Consider the following 20,340-nt stretch of genomic DNA (forward strand, 5'->3'; position numbering starts at 1 on the left):
CACCTGCTGCCTTTGTGTCTGTGTTTATATTCCTTTGTGGAAAGGAGCTAGAACTAGTCTGTGCTCAAGTGCAAACTTTTTTTTTTTTTTTTTTTTTAAAGTTGTAGTCTGGCTTTGCCACGCCCAGGGTTTAAAACAATGCTTCTTGTTACCTGGGGCTTCGGAGAGTATCTGCGTGGCACTGCACAGCCTCATTCCACTCCAAAGAATCAGGAGAAAAACAAAGAGGCACACCCAGCTGATGCAGTTCTTGTCTGTTTTCTGGGGGGAGGTTCCAGGAATGCAGCGCAGGGGCAAGGAGGTGCTGTTGGTCATTCGTGGACATCCCAGATTTCAGACAGGAGAGGCGGCAGCTTCTTGTCCTGGAGCCGCAGAGCGAAGACCTGCTCCGAGTGGACACTGCTGAGGGTGCGAAGGCTCACCAGCTTCATCAACATGCGGGGGAACATCAGGTGATCCTGGGGAAAGAGGGGGAAGAGATGAGAGTCGAGCTGGAAAGAGGGGCCAGCTAGCAAGACTAAAACTGCCAGTGTATTCAGAAACTCTCAATCAAAAGTTAAGTCAAGTCAATGCAGACTCACATTTGGTCTCTTGATCCTGGTGTAGGAATGAAGTGCATCAACATACGGCTGCTGGAACCGTTCCACCAAATCGTGGTCTTGCACGTTTGGGCGGTCTGGAAAGAGATTCAAACACATGTTTCAGAAAGGGTGGAAATCAAGAATTCCTTAACAAGCAGACGACCAGTCTTGCACACGATTAAAAATGACAATGTACATTGTAGCGTACGGCTGCCTTGTTCTGTTTGAAATGTGGTAGCTGGAAGTTGCAGGGAGAAGCAGCACACTGGAAAGGTTCGAGTACCTGCAGAGAAGATGTTGATTGCGATCAGAAGGGCAAACTCGGCTTCATCTAAATGCAGGTAGTTCATCCCCTTGGAGAACTCAAAAATGGGGTTGATAAACTCCAACTGCAGACCTGAAATACGCAGAGAGAAAGAGGGATAAATCACCAAAATATTCACTATAAACATTTATAAAAGTTTACCTTGGTAATCTAGCTGTAGTTATACTACTCATTTATCCTGGTTTACCATGTTTAAAAAGCTTTAGCAAACCTCTCTGAGCTTTTACAATGCTTTCACTGTGTTTTATTATACTTTGCTGTGCTTTTACTATGGGGAAACTTTTATAAGGGAAAGCAATACCAGAGAAGGGAACTAAAACCAAGAAATTTTGAGTAAAAAGAAAGTTCTGTCCAGAGGCATGGAACAGATGTGTTTTGAATGAAGGGATTGTAGAATTGATTATTACATAACCATGGTTCCCCGAAATGGAAATGTAACAATAAGGTAATAGTTACATTTCGTACTTGATAGGGAATAAACACTACTTTGTGACACGACTGCTTGTGTAGCGGTAGGATCAGGCTGCATCCTGTCTAAAAGTTTGAATAAGAACGCACATTTCATGACTGATTTACGGTCATGAAAACAGTTAAAATAATAGAAAATAGGAAGTCAGACTCGTTATTTGTGGACAGCTGTGTATTGAATCTTGCGACAAGGACCTGCTTTTGCAAAGTCTTCCCTGTTGTAGCTGAAGTCCTTGAGGAAGGTGATGCACTCTATGTCTGGGTTGTATCTCCTGGATGTTTCCAACAGCATAATCTAGGAATCAAAGAATGACATTGCACGGGTGAAGGGAGAACAAAATAAAATAAATTAAAAAAAAACGCTTGCCTATGCTTTCACCCTCAACGGAGGTCTTGAGCAGCACAACCTGGTCCCTTAAACTCCCTCCTGCGCCCCCCTGTGGTTACCTCGATGGTGGAAGTCTTGAGCAGTGCGATCTGGTCCTCGCGGGTGAGCTCCAGGAATCCAGGCAGCTGCTTGGCAAAGTCCACGATCTCCTGCACAGACATGATGGCCAGCTCTGTGAAGTGAGCGAAGCGCTGCTGCCGCACTTCCCGGTTCAGCGGGTCTTGGCTCTGGGGCCATGGCTGTCACGGGACAAAAACCAACAGAAGTTTTTGGTTTTACCTCTTGGGCTCAGTCTCCATGTGTTCTCAGTTCTCCTTCAAATTAGATGCCCCCACAAATTGAAGCAATTACTTTTTCATATTTTTATAAATTTTTGGGAGTTAACGAAGCATAAAAAAATCAAACTAACATGTTTCGACCAACAGGGCTGCTGAGAGAGGAGGGGCAGGAGGAGGAGAAGGAGGGGAAGGTATTGGAAGGAACTGGAATAGATTAATACAAAAATAGGGTTGCTTTTTATAATCTAAATAGAGGCAAATCTTAATGCAGCTGCCTCAAAATGAATACATTAGTGATGCAGTCGACACCCTAATTTCATACTTGATTATTGCATAGGCATTTATCAACGATAATCGATGCATTGACGTTTTATTTTTCAAAATAAAAGAACATTCGTTTTTTAAATGAAGATTCAACAACTAAAAACACTGTTGTGCATAACACTTAAACAAAAAGGCACAACTTATATTTATATTAGAACACTTCCTAAAAAAAGAAATAAAAGGACTTGAGTTTAACAACTTAAAATTATATGCATGCATCTGCATCTCACAAATCCTGATTAATTTAACTACCATACTAAATTCAGCTTATTTTTATATAACACTGCCATATAATCTAAACACAGCATGTTTTTAAACAAAAGCAGGTAAATCGGTAGATGCAACAGACTAAAAAAATAAATACATTTAAAAAAATGGCAATGTGTTTTTTTTTTTTTATCAAGAAAACGTGAATGCAATAGGTCTACTTCTGATCTGGCTTGTCCAACGTGAATGTAGAGGAGTAAAGTGTGTATCCTAGCAACATGCTAATCTACCGTAGTAGCACTAAAAGAAACACACTCTCACACACTCAAGGTTTTCATGCAAACCAACAACAAACTGGGTTCTAATTTGATACATCGATTCGCAAATTTGTAATTGAAGCTCTGGAAATTTAATGACAGATGATCAATAAAATCGATGCATTGATTAATTGTTGCACCCCTAGAATACATGTGTACGATCAGTGATTTAAAGTAATTGTATTTAGTGATCAGTGATTAGTTCGGTTCAATAAATCACCCCTTTAAATCTATTACTGCCAGCAAACTCATTCCCTGGATTGGTTTACATTGCAGTACATTAAGAGTAACCCCTTTACTTTCACCCCTGCACATGTTTGAAGAGCCAAGGATGTGGGAGGCTGCATTGCAATCATGGTTGGGGTAAATTCCTTTTTATTTTATAAGTCCTTACTGTACTTGAGTACAGCAAGTAAGGCTGATATGTCCTCTGGTAGACAGTAACCCTGTTTCTGCTTACCGTCACTTTGAGGCGATCAATGAAGGAACTCTTATTACACTGTTTCTGAACTGTCACCAGTTTCTTGATCATCTCTAACTGCTCGGGTGCGAGCTTGGGTGCTTCTGCCCCTGGAAGGTGATTCTGGGGCAGGGTCGACGCCCTGGCCGTCTCATCTTCCTGCCTCTTCATCTTCTTTAACCGGATCTGCTCTTCCGATAGCACGCCTAAACATGGGGGGGGGATAAACAAGCAGGTAATCAGGCTCACTGGCCACACGTAAAAGACCAAAGCCACCTTTTACCCCTTACAACGGACATATCTGTCCCACAAATGAAACTGATGCTTGCTAACTCGCTTTTGCAGTGAGGTGCACGGAACAGGGTTTAACATTTACTAATAGTTTGGAACTGGTCATCCACATTGTCAGTTTCCTCGTGATACTTGAGGATCTGCACGACCGAACATGACAGTTCAACCATCAAACAGTTAGGAACAAATCTGAAGTTCTTGGGAAACTGGTGAACATGAACGACAGTTTTTTAGACAAGCAGATTGATTGAGATTCTGTTGGTAAATGTGGCATAGGCCCAGCCGAGCTCTTCGTTACCCGTGCTGTACTGTTTCTACTTGCTGCCAACACAGCGATCAGAGAAACAAGCCTGGGTGAAGAGGGGTGAACTGCTGTATCATCGTACAGTACTAGGAAGATGAGCCAGACCGCGCAAGCACTCGACCGCTAAATTCAAATACCTGCTGTACACACTTCGGTGCAATGTGTTCAAATTGCAGTTCCAATGTTAGTGAATAGAATTTCTGAAGGACTGCCAAAGGATTGGGTTTGAAGAGCCTTGCTAGTTTGAGCAGTCATCTAGAGAGCAAAGAGCTACTCTGAGTGTTCTAACCTACTGCCTGCAGCTAACCGCTTCAAAAGCACCTACGTGAAGCCCTGATGCATTTTAAAAAGTCTGTTTGGTGACCTGAATTAAAAGTAATTGTAGCTAACAAAATAGTTGCATACATTTTCTCCACCATGCACACCTAGCTATTATATCCCCTTCAGTCACGATTTTTCATTTAATTTTTAGTAAATGAGCTCTACGGAGTTCAAGAAGTTATCCCTGCCAAAACTTTGAAAAAAAACAAAAACAAACCAACCAAAAAATAGATACATAGATAGGAAACTTAACATAGTAAAATTATAAACACAGTGAGTGAAGAGGATATACCTCTCAAATGTGCAGTTTTGAAAGAAACACAGGTATTTTAATTTTAAAATATCTGGTAATACTCTAGGACAAAAAAAATCTGAAAGCACGCTTTTAGACTCTCTTGCGTTTCCTATCAAAAAAGATATCAAAAGTGAAAATACTGGTTTGCTATTATGTGTTTCTTTCAAAACTGCGAATGGAAGTACAAACCAGGTAAGATTTATTCAACGTTTTGTTGTCAATAATTACTTTAACTGTATTACAGATTTAACAAGCAGGGCCTCTTTGCCTGGCACTACAATCCTCATTGAAGTGAGATTCAAGATCATTTGTGCTTCTTCTGCTTCAATTTCTTGCTACTGTGCATTCCCTCCCTTGAGGTCTAATTATTCAGGAATGGACATCGGAAGACTGTGGGAGACAGGAATGCACAAACAAGCAGGTTGGTGGAATCTGCTGTGAAACGTGGCCAGAAACCCTGAATAAGTCATTTGATTGAACATTTAAGCAGCAATTTCAGTTAATAAGATGAATGTTTTAGAATCGGTGGACCAGTTCTGATGCAGGATGCACCCGAGGGCTTTGTTTTAAAATCTTAGCAAGGAAAAGTCTAAAAAACATACTAGACAACGAGATACACCACATGCACCACTGCCTCTCCCCTTTTGATGATAGTTGACAGCACATTCAAATTTATTTATTTATTTATTTTAATTCAGCTATTCTGGTAGTTTAACTCAAAATAATGATTCAAAGCTGCACGTACAAAGTGAATGCACGGTAACATCTATCGAATTATTTCATTATCTACAACATATAACTCCTTTAACCCTTTCATTCTGAATTAAGTTACATCATTCAAAAAGGAGCTCCTTTACTGAGTATACATGTAACAAGACTTTTTTTTTGCATATATTTCTACACGACCTCAGACTGGGACCTAGGAGTCCTGTGAGGTTCCAATGTGATTCCACATGTTAACGCTAAGATAAGTCAGGACCTTGAGGTCCCACCAGGAACAGGAGAGCCCCCCAGCCCGTGTCTCGGGCACTCACACTGCTCCAGCATGTCCGCCCCCCTCAAGCACTCGCACTGCTCCAGCATGCCCGCCCCCCAGCCCCTGTGTCTCGGGCACTCACACTGCTCCAGCATGCCCGCCCCCCAGCCCCTGTGTCTCGGGCACTCACACTGCTCCAGCATGCCCGCCCCCCAGCCCCTGTGTCTCGGGCACTCACACTGCTCCAGCATGCCCGCCCCCCAGCCCCTGTGTCTCGGGCACTCACACTGCTCCAGCATGCCCGCCCCCCAGCCCCTGTGTCTCGGGCACTCACACTGCTCCAGCATGCCTGCCCCCCAGCCCCTGTGTCTCGGGCACTCACACTGCTCCAGCATGCCTGCCCCCCAGCCCCTGTGTCTCGGGCACTCACACTGCTCCAGCATGCCCGCCCCCCAGCCCCTGTGTCTCGCACTCACACTGCTCCAGCATGCCTGCCCCCCAGCCCCTGTGTCTCGGGCACTCACACTGCTCCAGCATGCCCGCCCCCCAGCCCCTGTGTCTCGGGCACTCACACTGCTCCAGCATGCCCGCCTCCCTGCACTTGCGGAGCCGGCACTCCTGGCACTTGCGGCGCATATACATGTCCATCTCGCACCGGCTGCCGTTCTTGCAGGCGTACTGCGCGCTCTTGATCACGCTGCGGCGGAAGAAGCCCTTGCAGCCCTCGCAGCTCAGCACGTTGTAGTGGAAGCCCGAGGCCTTGTCCCCGCACACGCTGCACACCTCGTTCCCCAGCATCTTCGGGGCCGGGCCCTTCTTGCGCTTCATGGGCTGACATCCTGCCGGGGAGGAGGGGGAGACAGTACTGTTAACAGGGCAAAAACAGGAGCGGGAGCTTTAACAGAAGCTTAACAGTCTTGAAATAGTTTAAAAAAGGCATGTTCTCCATTACGATTTTGTATTATTATTATTATTACACTGTGTAACAATTTATTTATTTGTTTTTTGTTCCTGGGTAGTAAGTGTTGTTTCCTAATTGCTTATGCCTCAAAAGTATAGAAAATGGCTATTATTCCCCTCAATCTTTGCTTTTGTGACCAGGACAGTGATATTTCAAAATATCACTATTTCCAATGGGAAAACGGGCAAATGTGTGTCTTTTCGTTCACATAAAGTCAGAAAAAAACAACATATGAATCCAAATTAACATGTATTTATACTAAAGTAATACCAAAATGACTACAAAAGATTTAGAAGTGAGTAGTTTTTAGAGATTTACGATTATACTGTAAATACAGTATAATCGTAAATCTCGAAAAACTACTCACTTCTAAACTTTTACTTATTATATTATTAATATTTATATTAGTAGTAAGTGTGCATATTTATTTCTTTCCTATTAATTTTTATTCCAGGTAATCGTTACTTTTACTAGGAGTAAGTGCTTATCAGATACTCTGCTATTTTAAAAGACCCTGCACCTCAGATATTGGGGGTACCTGTGTTAGCAGCCAGGATGTTGGCAGCCACTTCGAGCTTCATCCTGTCAGTGGGGTCCATGGTCACAGCACAGATCAGAGGGCTGGGGGAGAGATCCTGCGAGGAGAGGTCAGTCCCATGGTCCTGGGCAGGGCAGAGCACTGTCCCGTTGAATCTGGAAGGGTGGGAGGAGTCATGCCTGCACTCAGTCAGCAGGCCGCTGCTTGAATCCTCTGTGCTGGAGTCCAGCTGCAGCTCACAGGTTGACACAAACTCTTTGCTTTCTCCTGTGAACAACAGAGCAAAATTAAAACAAAAATAATGCCACACTGGGGTGTACTTTTTGTTTCTGGTAAAATCCTAAAATATAGCCCTTGATCTGACCATGTTGTTTACCAAATACTAGTTAATGCAGCTTTAGAGCCGACTCACAGTCACATGGACCATCCTGTCAGGAGGGAGCACCAGACACAACAAGCACTGGGGAAAAGGTCAAGAGAGAAAACCTCAGCCTGAACTGCAAACAGTCTTCCTTACAATACCGCTGTATCTGACTCTAAAAGCTACACTGTCCCACTTTTAAACAGACTTTAACCTTTTTCTGGATGATACACACACAGTGTGTGTGTGTGTGTATGTGTATAAAATACTGGCTGTAATTTCTGCCCCTACACAAACTGGGATTTTGTATACCAATGTTTCCATTTAATAATTCACAGTTGGATGGTAAATGTACAAACGTAAGATACAGCAGTGAATTATGCAGTACAATACATAGAACATTACTATCTACATGGCTGAGCTGTGACTGAAAATAGGGATTGCTGTTTACAGTCCTTATAAAAGCGTACTGCAGTAAATTATAGTTCAAACAAAGTCTAGTAAAGCACAGTAAAAGCATGGTGAAGCACAAGCAGGAATGACACACCACAGGGGACTAATTTAAAGCAGATTTAAAAAAAGCTAAACCCAATTTGCTCCAGTATAGTATAGGCTTTTATAAGGGCTGACTGCTAAGCAAGTACCGATACACTTTATGCTACATGAGCTTCTGGCTGTTCTGAAAGAGACATTCAAAACCAATCAAAAACTAACACATGAAGAGGCACATGAAGAGGCACATGAAGAGGCACATGAAGAGGCACATGAAGAGGCACATGAAGCGCCAGTGTCACTCATTACACAGATCTGAGCTCTATCAACACACCCAATAAAGAGTGAATAAAAAAACCACAGGGTTTCAAATGAACAGGATAATAAAAGAAAACATCTACATCGGTTTCCTATTCAGATGATGTGAACTATTCAAGAACACAAACTGGTGACCGGAACGTTGTTATAACCCATGTGCTCCCAGTGTGTTCTGCCAACAGCATAGAGTACACTCTCTCCCAAAGGACAGATCCCATGAATGGACATCTCTTGTGAATGAGTCCTTAGCAGTCTAAAAGTTGAAGTGCAGAGAGGTGGAAGCAAAAGCACTTACTGGCCTGTTGCAGTGTGTTACAAATACACAAGCTGACCAAAAAGTACAGAAATTAGGCAAGAGGTCACCAATGTATTAGAAATCCAGGGAGAACTTAAAAACTATGACCCCGCTCCTCTCTATGCGCCCTGGCACTCTCTTGATCTGCAGTGATGCTGCAGTACCTAAATGCAGCCAGTAGATGGCAGCAGAAGTAGTGATCACAGTAACTGGCCCCAGATGTTTGCAATCTCCTGCTGATTGTATTTACATTGTGAAATTACCGATGGAGATTACTAGAAGGAACCAGACCGAGTATTAAACTTTTCACACGCAAATAGTTTTTGCAAATGGAAGAAGCATCATGTACAATAAAAGCTGCATCTCAGTGTTGAAAGATGGTTTCAGTCAAAATGGGCAAGACAGCAGAGGTGATGGAGGTTGAAAGACAGCAGATAATAAAAGGTGCTTGGTTGGCAGGTGCTTTGGGGAAAAAAAAAAAAAAAAAACAGTAACATGAAGAGAAAAAAAAGAGACCTGGTTACAGCATGAATTCCCAGATTATGTTCCTCTCAATAACTTCAATCAGAATTGCACCATGTTGGAAGAGGCATTGAATACAGAGTGTACCTTGCATTGCAGTGCCCTAAGGACAGAACTAATACCATCAGCCTTTCAATAACAGGGAACTGGAGTAAAGGGCAGCAGTGCTGTTTGCATGAGCGATCAACAGACCACTTGCCCTGCAGAGCACTCACCCAGCTCACCCTCAGCCTCACTTCATCACATGTAGCACCAAGCTGCAAAGCCCCTTTGGGGCTGTTATCTATAAATCTATTACTCAGTTCAACAGGTTTTGTTTTGCAGGGGAAAATGTTTTTCATTGTGCAGATCTGTTGTTAGAGCTGGGTTTGCTCAGTGGAAAATGTCTTGCTCAAGTCACTGGTCTTTACCTTTTGACTTGTGGTTCAACTCTGTGCCCTCTCTCCTGGCCCTAAGACTCTCAAACCCTCCGCCCTTATATACAAGGTATTGAATCACCATTTCTTTTGTAAATAAGACAGAAGCAGGTTTTTAGTTTACACTTTGAACATTTTGCATCTCAATATAACTCCTTGCTATTTTCCTATAAGTTTCTACGCACTACTTTATCAAAAAAGCAGACACTGCTTGCATTCCGGTTTGTTTATATTCCTCAGAATGCTGTAGGGAAACAAGCTTTGAAAACCCCAGGACAAAAGAAAACGGGTAAGTGCACTGCAGCAGAGAGCCCAATTCGGTTCATGTGGTTCCGAGAAGTATCTTGCGTGTCAAAACTGCAAATACCAAAGACAGCCTGTGAAAGCCTGGGAGGAGAAGTGTGATCCGCTGGCAGTGTTCAGAATGAATCCGAATCCTAGCAGCAGACCCAGAACAAATTCTACGACTTCCGACATGTCTCTGTTACACAACGCAAACACAGCATCTGCTCTTTCTAAGGAGACACAGCGTACTGCAATTAGGAAATCACAGTAAAGGGTAACTGCTTTTCTCCTTACCATTAGCAACATCAGTGATACTAGTCGCAGACAATGCGGACATCTTCTACACAGCAGCTTGTCATAACGGAAGCACTTCGCAACCTGGAAAACAAAACAGGGATTATAAAAAAATTCATTAAAAAAGCAGAAATCCTGCACATGTGTGTCGTTGCTAGTGTAACACACTGCAGAGTGCACATATCTGTGCTATGTATTAATATGTCAACCAGTGAGAAGTCTGTGAGGATGTGATGTCACAGCGGCCAGGCCTATCAGGTCATTCCCAGTTTGGGTCAGGGGTCAGTATAATGCGAATGCCTATTGAGATTTAACCCTTTGGCACTCGCATCAGTTCCTCTTTTGCTGTTTTTTGTTTAAAGCAGGGATCATGGGTTTAGCGGCATCGCGTCTCTCTCACATACAACGGAAGGCAGGGATGGCATCCTGCCTTGCATACACTGCAGTACTGAAAGTGATGAGTGGTGCATTTTGCTCCTGTGCAGGGCACGGTTCACTGCGGGAGGGGCTTCCTTCTTCTTTTTCTCACTCTTCTGCTGATGAATGAAAAGTGCTGTCGCCTTCCAGGCGCCAACCAAAAAAAAAAAAAAAAAAAAAAAAAACAAAAAACCTGAGACAGAGGCTAGTTTCTCAACACCAAAAATCTCAGATATGCAAAAAAAATAAAATACTCTTTCAGTAGCCTGATACCTCCAAAATGCCACTAGCGGAGCCGGCACTCCTGGCATTTTTTGATTTAGTGCCCGGTTGAGCAAAGTGCCCATGAATAAGATCTGCAAACTGTTTAGCTGCATGCCTGACAATCATCGTACATTTTTTACTAAAATCTTCCAAAATGTAATTTCTGTGCCCTCCATTCTATGAGAAAGTAGAGCGTGTTTACCTTCATAGCACTGATAAAAAGCAACAAGTCGAGTTTAACCTGCAGTAGTTATCATGTCTGAATACCAAATTAAAGCAATCAGTACCATGAAACGGTGGGTCCCCATGAGATAAACGTGTAAAAATGGAAGTGTAATACACATTATTTGTCACAATGTAGATACAAAAGTACACTAACTGACTTTTATTACTGTTAGTGAATTAATGCAAAAGGGAAACTACTTTAATCCATTTGCATCTTTGTGCTGGCTAAAAATGAAATACAACATTTTCAAATGTCAAAGTCATTCTTTGTATTTTTCCGGTGGTATCAGCAGTGTTTAATTAATGGAGTAGGTTCGTGCCACACTTTAATCATGGGGTTTGGATTACCATTAACAAACACACATGTGGAGGCAAGCACAACCACTTCCATTACCTTGTCAGCTGTTCACAATTTACAAATGCCTGTTTTTAAGATGTCTCAAAAGAGAACAAATGGAACCAATGCTATTCTAATAATTTCCCCATTCACATAAAAAAAGGTGACCAAGGATGTCTTGAAAGCTAGATATATAAACCTGGCACATTTTAAAATTTAAAAAGTCTGAAATGCTTTCCAGGGATAGCAGGTTTAGTGAGTACACGATGGCACCTTTCACCTGGGTCGCTAGCACAATAAGCCTATTCATTTCACCTGGGTTGCTAGCACAATAAGCCTATTCATTTGAACCGTTTTGCTCTTCCTTAAACCGCACAGTTCTCAAAATCAAGCATTTATTCTCACTGTTAAACAGGATCTTTACTACATTGCGTTCAAGAGCGTTAGCTTCCATGCCTTACTAGCAATACACTTGTTAAACTTGCACTTCTTATGACTGGTTAATGACAGGAATGAAGCCCCATTGATTGAGTGGGGGCAGTTTCACGAAAAAATGACCAAGGAAGTTCAAAGTTATCCTAAAATCATGGCTTGCAAACAGAGACTTATTTAACCAAGTGTGCTACCTGATATCATGTGTTAAAATACACTTTTACCATAACATGCATTTCAAAACCGTGCATTTGAGACCTACATAAATGAATGGAAGTGCACAACAGTTTTCTGGAATTATTATTCAATTAGCTACAATCAGATGCTGCCAATCCCATCTTTTCACCAAACTGTGCAGAGTTACAGATCCAGCGATCGTGCCTGTGGCAGACAAGCTCCCAGGTCACAGTTTGCTTTTTTACACAATCCTCTCCCCCCTTCCTCACCTATCCCATTATCTCCCATTGCACAAACAAAACTCGCTCTTTATTGCCCCAGACAGCACTGTGTGTAGCTGGGAGTCCAAAGGTTTGGGTCATGCTACGAATCCCTCACATTAAATTGCTGGAGAGTTTACCTTTGAGATATTTAAAAGCATTTTTTTTTAAATGCTCCCATTGTTTCAGTGCTTCCTACCTTCTGTTTTAAACTTACTTTTACTTATTTTTATTCCATTTCTGCCCTGTTCTCTCCTTGATAAATCTGAAGTAGTGTCTTGGATTAACTTTGGCTATACCACTTATGATTTTAAAAGACTTCAATCAAGTCCCTTCTTTTTTTCTAGGCTGAAGTAATGTAATTATTTAAACCTGTCTTCAAAGCTCCAGTCATTAAGTCCTGAGATCAGCCTAGTTGCCCTTCTCTGGGCAATTAAGTAGTTAAGTGAGGTGACCAAAACTGCACACAATATTCTAGGTTTAACTAGAGCATTGAATAATTGTATTTGGTCAGTAGAAGATTTATTTTCAAAAGGCGTGCAGCACATTGCAGACAAAATTGGAATCCTTTTGAAAGTCAATGGCAGAGACGTTCCATTAGTCATATAATTGAGATCCATATTTTTCCAGCCCAACCCCAAGTTCAGCTCTTCCACACAGCACAATAGGAAATAAACATGCAGCTGATCAGCGACCACAGACAGGATATGCAATGATTCACTAAAAGACAACACAGCCACAAAATGAAAACCAACCAAGACACAGGAAATAATTAACAGATGAAGGGACGTATTTTCAAACCTTCTCCCTCATTCTTTAATTGAAAAGGAGATACAATCGTTAAATAAAGACAGGAGTCAACTTTGAAAACAAGGACTTAATTTAAGATTTTACTGTTTATTCCAGACAAAAGAAATACCTGTATATTGAAAACTTTAAGGTTGGTTGTGATAAACTGCACCATGCTTTTGGAAATGAACCATGTTGTATTGGAACACCAGCACACGTTTGAAGATTGCTGTGTAGCATGTAGAGCACACCCCAAAGGTTTCTGACAAGGATTCCCTATCCCTATGTATTGCTATTAATGTTACACTGTTTGTTTAAATATTATTTAAATTGAACAGATCACCCATACTACACTACCCTTTCTCTCTGTACTATTTGATTGCAGGCGCAGTTCTGTTTTTATGGGTTATGTGTTAATAAAAAAATATAATAAACAAGTTAATAAAAAAAATAAAAAAGGTAAAACCAGTGAATTATTCAATGCTTTATAGCAGATTGTTCCCACCAAGGTATAAATAGAAAGTGCCAATTTTAAAGTGGTTTCAGACTGTATTTTCACACTCTTCCTCTTTCATCAGTTTTTGACGTCAGTGTGTTCACAACCTGTAATTAAGATTACAACAACCTACTTTTGGTTTGTTTCATACAGCAGATTACTTAGTGTTAAGAGCAATATATATATATATATAAATAAAACAACGCATTAATTTTTGCACAGTAACAGTAAGCCTGTTTACATTTAGAGAAACATCTCTCTCTCTCTCTCTCTCTCTCTCTCTCTCTCCTGGATAGTCACTGTGCCTGATAAGATACTGCACTTTTCCCTCTTTCTAGACTGCCCATAGTCCTGTGCAATAGAGATGAGGAAAGAGAGAGAGAGAGAAAGAGAGATGGGTTACTATCGGTCATTCACACCGCCTTCAAACCCCCGCATAGCCAAGTTCTTTCCTTATTATTTTGTATATGCATAAATACTTTACTGCGCTGTGTAAAGAACGCTGACTTTTTATTATAATGCTTTCACTGTTTTCTTTCCCCCCAGTAAAAACCATACAAACTGTAAAAGAGCAATGTTACAAAGCAACTTAAAGCATGGTTAGACTGTTTACAATATTTTCCATTTGTTGTAAAAACCTTGTTTGAAGGCGCAAAGATTTACAGCAAGAGGTACCGTTAAGTAGTCAAAAAACAAAACAAAAAGAAAGACTGATTACGTTCTGAATGTGCCCTCTTAAACTGCTGACACTTCAGGTACATCATCACCTTAAAACAATAAAATAAACAGGGAAGTGAATACGAAGAGAGAACAAAAAGGTGGGTTTGCCTTGCCTGTCTGTCTAGTCCTGCTCCTCAATGACTGGTGTTCTTGTGCAGTATTACTTTACAGACTAAAACAGAACAGCCTATACTACTCTGCCTGTCACATAGGCTTGGGTCTATGCATAATACTGTAGACCCTGATAACACAGGTTTCTTCTTCCTACTGCTGCTGCAATACACACCCTTTTTCCTTTGTTTTTTCCTCCACTTGTGAAATTTGTTTTATTTTCCAGTAGCTTTCTGACTCCCTAAAACTTCTGCTTTTAAGCAGGGCGTGAGGATTTTCAGAATGACGAATCATGCTGATGAATGCCCAGCACTGTCAATGACCATTTCAACAAAATAACAAGTTGGTCAGCAACACTAATAGCGTTTTCTGCATAAAGGAAACACGACCACTGTTAAATGTGCAGGATTAGCCAACACTTTACAGTAACAGGGAATCTGCTTGGATTCCACCACTTATTTCAGGGGTTATCCACTGGCAGAGGGTTTGTTCAACCCAAGGGAATTCCCCAGTGCTGTAATATAAAATCCCAGCAGGATAAAGGACACACATCTTGATGTAACTGTGTTTACTAATGGACTGGAACAGGCAGTAGCTATGAAACTGGACTAACCTAGAGACACTTTCAGGTACATATAATTGCCAAGTACTGGGCCACTAGATACTTTAGATTACATATCTATTTTGAAGAGATAACCTTGTTATAAAATACTCCACATATCTGTGTTTTCAGTATGTTGTTGCAGTGGCTTTGAGGGATAGCCTAATTGTTGGGTACGTACTGAAAAAGAACAGTAGATTGTAAGTAGACTGTAAATCGCTAAATAACGATAAAACTTGTCTGATGACTTCAACCTTAAGTTACCCTTTCTTTCTGGCTCTTTCCCCGAGTCCAACGTTCTGTACAGTTCGAGCCTGCCTTATCTTCCCATGATTACCTTTGTACACAGAATTTTAGTTTAAAAAAAAAAAAAACGAAGTTCTGTAGCTGGGCAATGTTTTTTTCAGTAAATGAAAACTAAAACGAAAATGGCTAAAAATTTAAAAATAAACATTTTCCTTAATGAAACAGCAATAGAGACTGGAAAATATTTTAAAAATAAAATGAAACAAACAAAAAAAAAATGTTGAAGTTTAATTAATAAAGCAATTGATTTGACCGTACACAGCATGTGTCAGATTGCAGCTGACCTTTCACGCTGAACCTCCTGCATGAGAAGGCTGGACTGGAAACAAAGCAATAGAGGAAGGGGGTCCCTTTGACTGGTGCACCCAGACACCAGCGGTTTACTCCAACAAAAGCCTTGAATGGCTCAATCTGTTGTGCACGGTTTTTAGCTCTGTGGTTTTGGCTAAACACCTGCCAGAAAGATCAGCTCGATTTGGTTGTCTTCTCTCCTAGCAGGAAACCGCCCTTCCCATCACAAAGGTCAAAGACTCCCTCCAACCTGTGGGATTGATTTAGCAGCACGTTCTCCTTGTGACATAAATGAAAGGAACACTCCGGTCTAACTGAGCCATGCGGTTTGGTTTCATCGCTTCTCCTTTAAAGCACAGAGCTGTTGCAGGTTAATACTATTTTTGCTGACTGCTACAGGTGGGGGAGTTTGGGGGTGGGGGTGGTCACTATTGTGAAAATGCTGATCCAATGACAGTAACTTAAGGTCATGCATTCACACCATTTATTAAAAAGCAATGACGGTTTGCACATCCCCCCCCCCCCCCCCCCCCTCCTGTAGACATTCAGCCAATGCAGGAAGAGGAACATCTTTAGAAAATAACTTTTAACACTACCATGTAGCAATTCCTAATGACAGAAAAAAATAATATTTCAAATAATGATGCCAAGTTGTTTATTTTTATTTTTTTACTGGATTTCAATTTTGGTTAGAACGTAAGTAAAATATATATATATATATATATATATATATATATATATATTATATATATATACACACACACACACACACACACACACACACACACACACACACTTCATAGATATAGATTACTTCATGACTGTTTGGGTATGTCATGGCAATTTCACTTCTGAGGACGGCCGGAATCAATGTACCTCCATGAAGGTCCTATCCCTCTACAGTATTTATTTTTGTATTAATATGCATGGATTACCAGGCTCACTTGAGCATAGCATACTGTGCCGATCGCCAAGTGAAGAAACCTGTGCGATTCATTTCTGTTTGGCTTCAAGTGTGCCACCGTCACGGCTAATAAAAGATTCTTTCAAAACAGAACCCTAAAGCATCAGAAACAAGCGGTGCCAGCCATGCAGCAGTGCCAGCACATGCAGAACACTAGTGTTAATGAAAGAACCAGATGCCACTGCCTCACACTGACATACTTCTGGTAGCCAGAGTTTTTAACAAAAAAAAAAATGAACCCACGTACAGGGGAATGCATTTCATGCTGCACCCATAGGCGTCCACAGAATCAATGGGGATGGGAGGGGGGAGCAAGGTGTTTAAAAGTAGTTGGGTAACGTGGTTTTGTATTGCATAATAATTCTTAGCCTCATTTACATTAACAACTCAGACTTAAGTTAAAATTCAATGAAAACCAATACTGATTACAAGGTAGGGCAAGTGCCCCCTCTTGCATCTATCTGCGGACACCCATGGCTGCATCTCTCCTAGCAAGGGTCACTGTGGTGCCAACTGTAGAAGTGGCATAAAAAGCTGAGAACATAAGAGTTGGGGTCAATTCCAATTCCTATTCCTTTTTACCACATAGTGTTTACTGAGGTTTATGCGTTATCAGGTTACCTGACAAGTTCATTAAGCTGTATACAGTACTTGTTTGCTCAATAAAGCCTTTTTTTTTGTAAAATGATTGTAATAGGAATTTGAATTGATTAAAAGGGAATTAGGATTTGAAATGGAATTGAAAAAAGAAAATGGAATTGACCCCAACTCTGGAACATAAAGCCACTCTTTCAAGAACAGTGGCTTCAGACATGGTTCCAGGAGAATTAGTTTGAGGCAACTTTTCTGCATCAAACCCCAACTCTACCTTGGTGTGCCATGCAGTCTCCTGAAACCAAGTTCCAAGTCACAAAGTGGCCTTCTGTTTCCTTGGCTTAAGATACCAGCTGTATAATTTAGAAGGTGTGGGAAAACTGCATCTAGAAGTCACAGTACATTTCCCACCCACAGCTTGCAAACAAACAGCCTGGCACCCACCTGTCATCATTTTCAATCAGTAGTATGGAAAGTCAGTATGGGGACAGCAAGCTTGTGAGGAGACAAAACACCCAGATCCATTTTTATACAATCAGAAACTGTGAGCCAAAAGAATGGAGGCTCCAGGAGCGGCAGCTCTTGATGTTGCTGCTCAATCATGCCTGGGGATTATTAGAACCAGTGCTGCTGCCAGCTCTCTGCAAGGATTCCTGTGCTGCTTTCTCATTTGATCCAATTCACCACAAGCGCTTGGCAGATGCATGTTCTAAGCTGTGTTGTTGAGAATCAGGACAGCAAAGCCTGGAGCACTCGCAGCTGGTCAACCCTTCTAGGTAGAACCAACTGAGATTGCAGCCCATGAAGAGTTGAATTACATTGCAATAACTGGATAGCTACAGGTGGCTCTTGCTCTCTGTAACTTCATGGTAACAAAACACCTTGGTAGAGACCACTTCTGTGTAATTACACACTTATTGCACCAGTAATTACCCTGCAAAAGCAGAAAACACTGGTAGTAAATCCAATTACCACCATGCTACTACATGTTCATCTAAAGTATACAGTCCTCCCTACTCAAGCGTATGAACATACAATTCTATCCAAAGCGTTTGTTTCCTGTCCCGGCTGTCTACAAACCTTTTACAAAGTGGGGATGTGTGTGCTGATCAAGGCTGAATTATTAAGAACGTTCTGGAAGTTCCGTCACATTAGCATTTATTGATTTATTTATTTTTGTGCGGGGACTAAACCATGCAAAATCTTATGCAAAAATTAATTTCAGCAACATCAGTATTCCAGGTATCCAAGACAGTTTGGATAAATGGCGCTCTTTACTGATTGTGGGAAAAAGTAAATGCCCCCCCCCCCCCCCCCCCCCAACATAATTTACTAAAGAGGAAGGACTCCATTGGATGTGGATGGCTGTCATCTGTTTCAACTCAAAACGCCATCAGCCAGGCTGCCAGTTACATTAACTATCAGCTTCATTATAACACTTACCTCACCATTGTACAGAGAGTTAAATAGTGTAGGAATGTACTCCTACACAGTTTAAAAAAAAGGACTGCATGCTAAAACTTGGTAAACTGTAAACCAAAACACTTGCTGGCCAATGTATTAGAAATGCCCATCACAGAGTTGGAACACCTTTCCCTCAAGTTCATGGCTACGACCTGGCACGTCTAACTCCGCCATTACACTGACTCAGCGTAAACGTACAGCTATACAGCTTTCAGCTCTCTGACATCCTTTTTAAATTACAACCTAAAATGCATTTAAAGCTCGATTACAAAGCTGTTGTTTTCGGTAGTGTGCAGAAGGGTGTTACTTACAGTGTAGATTTATAAGACATCCCATTGCAGTAACTTCTTGCAAGTCAATAAAAGACTAAAATGTTTTTTTCATTGTAGAAATGAGTCTAACTATGTCCTGTATGACCATAATTCAGCGCATTGTTGTTTGATGACACTTTACAGAAGGTCACGAAACAGAACTGTGGTTTTGAGAGGCTGCGAGACATTTCTGCCCCATTCTCTTTACTAAATAACATTCTCTGATGTATTGTGCAGCACAACAAGCACTTTACACAAGACTAAGAACCAATACATGGCTAAGCGGACTGAGTAACAGGGCCCTGGCAAGCAGTGCCACCTCCAAGCAGCTGGTAACAATGTTTTAATTCATTGCTGCCTACAGCAGCAATCCCTGCTCCTTAGTTACTCCATCTGGAAGAGAAAGGCTGACACCATGACCAGGTTACCCGATCTGCAGCAAGGAAAGACAAACCTGCCAGTGGCTTCTGCTGGACCAGCAAAGTAAAAACAAGCTACTTCTGCTGACTGAGCTAGGCTGGTCTGACTCGGATTGAACTCCATAGACTTTCTTGCTGATCACTTCTTCGTAATCATTCTTGCTGTCAACAAGGCCCTGAGAATGTACAACGAGTGTATACTGTTAGGTTACAACATAGCAGCGACATCATGGTCATTGTGGTATATTAGGCTTCAATGTAACTCCAGGCTGTAAAACAGTCTGCCCACTGTACCAGTTGTAATGTTAACTACTTCACTGGCTGACACACTAAAATCAGCGCAGTTTTTAATACAACTAAATTGCTCTAACACTTAATTATCAGACCAAAACTGTACTAGGTTATCTTTATAAGCAATTCAGAATAATGGTAAACTTGTGCATTTCTAGATTTCTACACGAACAAAACAAATTCATGTTACTGCGATCAGCTACCTCGGCTGTTTATATATTACACACACACACACACACACACACACACACACACACACACACGAATCCTGGACTAAAGCAGGCAACTTAGAACGTATTTATATTATTGCAACATGATCGTAGTCTCAAACTAGTTACACAAAAACATTTCCGAATAATGGCTCCACAAAGTACACTAGCTAGTTTATCTGTTTATACTTAAATGTACCGGTATGTTTAACAACAGAGACAGGCATGGCAGTATACATACGTCTTGCAAGTTCTTAAAGATCGCCAATAGAAACTAAAACCTCAACCAGCCAAAACGTTTAAAGCAGAGCGTACAGTACGGCACAAGCAGTAAAACATTATCATTTACTAGCAGTCTGAAATAAACTCTACCTAGTTTTAGAACATAATTTTGCTTTAAATGAAACTGTCAGTCTGAACTATAAGCACACCAAACCAAACGAGAGCCTAAACCCCTTATTTCAAGAAGAAGAAAAAAAAAATCTATTGTAAGATTACCTGTGTGCTGAGGGAATCCGAAACAGATTAAATAGGTGAGCACGCTGTGTTATTTTCCAATCATGTGACTTGCGGAGGGGAAAACACACAGAAGAGACGACTTTGTATGTTACAAAAAAAAGGAATTAAAACGACTGCCGCACAGAT

The 20,340-nt window shown here is 41.3% G+C and overlaps 1 protein-coding gene across 2 annotated transcripts; it reads right to left on the bottom strand.

Moving 5' to 3' along the window:
- LOC121329926 (oxysterols receptor LXR-alpha-like) lies at window positions 1-20,340 on the bottom strand. Of its 2 annotated transcripts, XM_041276007.1 has the most exons (11): window positions 20,194-20,340; window positions 19,231-19,371; window positions 10,018-10,101; window positions 7,035-7,301; window positions 6,108-6,374; window positions 3,349-3,554; window positions 1,822-2,001; window positions 1,570-1,669; window positions 865-978; window positions 582-676; window positions 1-458 (listed from the first exon to the last, which is right to left on the bottom strand). In XM_041276007.1, the coding sequence occupies exons 3-11, from the start codon at window positions 10,058-10,060 to the stop codon at window positions 312-314; spliced, it is 1,419 nt and encodes a 472-aa protein (XP_041131941.1). In that variant the 5' UTR covers window positions 10,061-10,101; window positions 19,231-19,371; window positions 20,194-20,340; the 3' UTR covers window positions 1-311. The 2 variants fall into 2 exon arrangements, with proteins under 2 accessions (XP_041131941.1, XP_041131940.1); XM_041276006.1 differs by lacking the exon at window positions 19,231-19,371.

The sequence above is a fragment of the Polyodon spathula genome, chromosome 17 (genome assembly GCF_017654505.1).
Source record: "Polyodon spathula isolate WHYD16114869_AA chromosome 17, ASM1765450v1, whole genome shotgun sequence".
NCBI lineage: Eukaryota > Metazoa > Chordata > Actinopteri > Acipenseriformes > Polyodontidae > Polyodon > Polyodon spathula.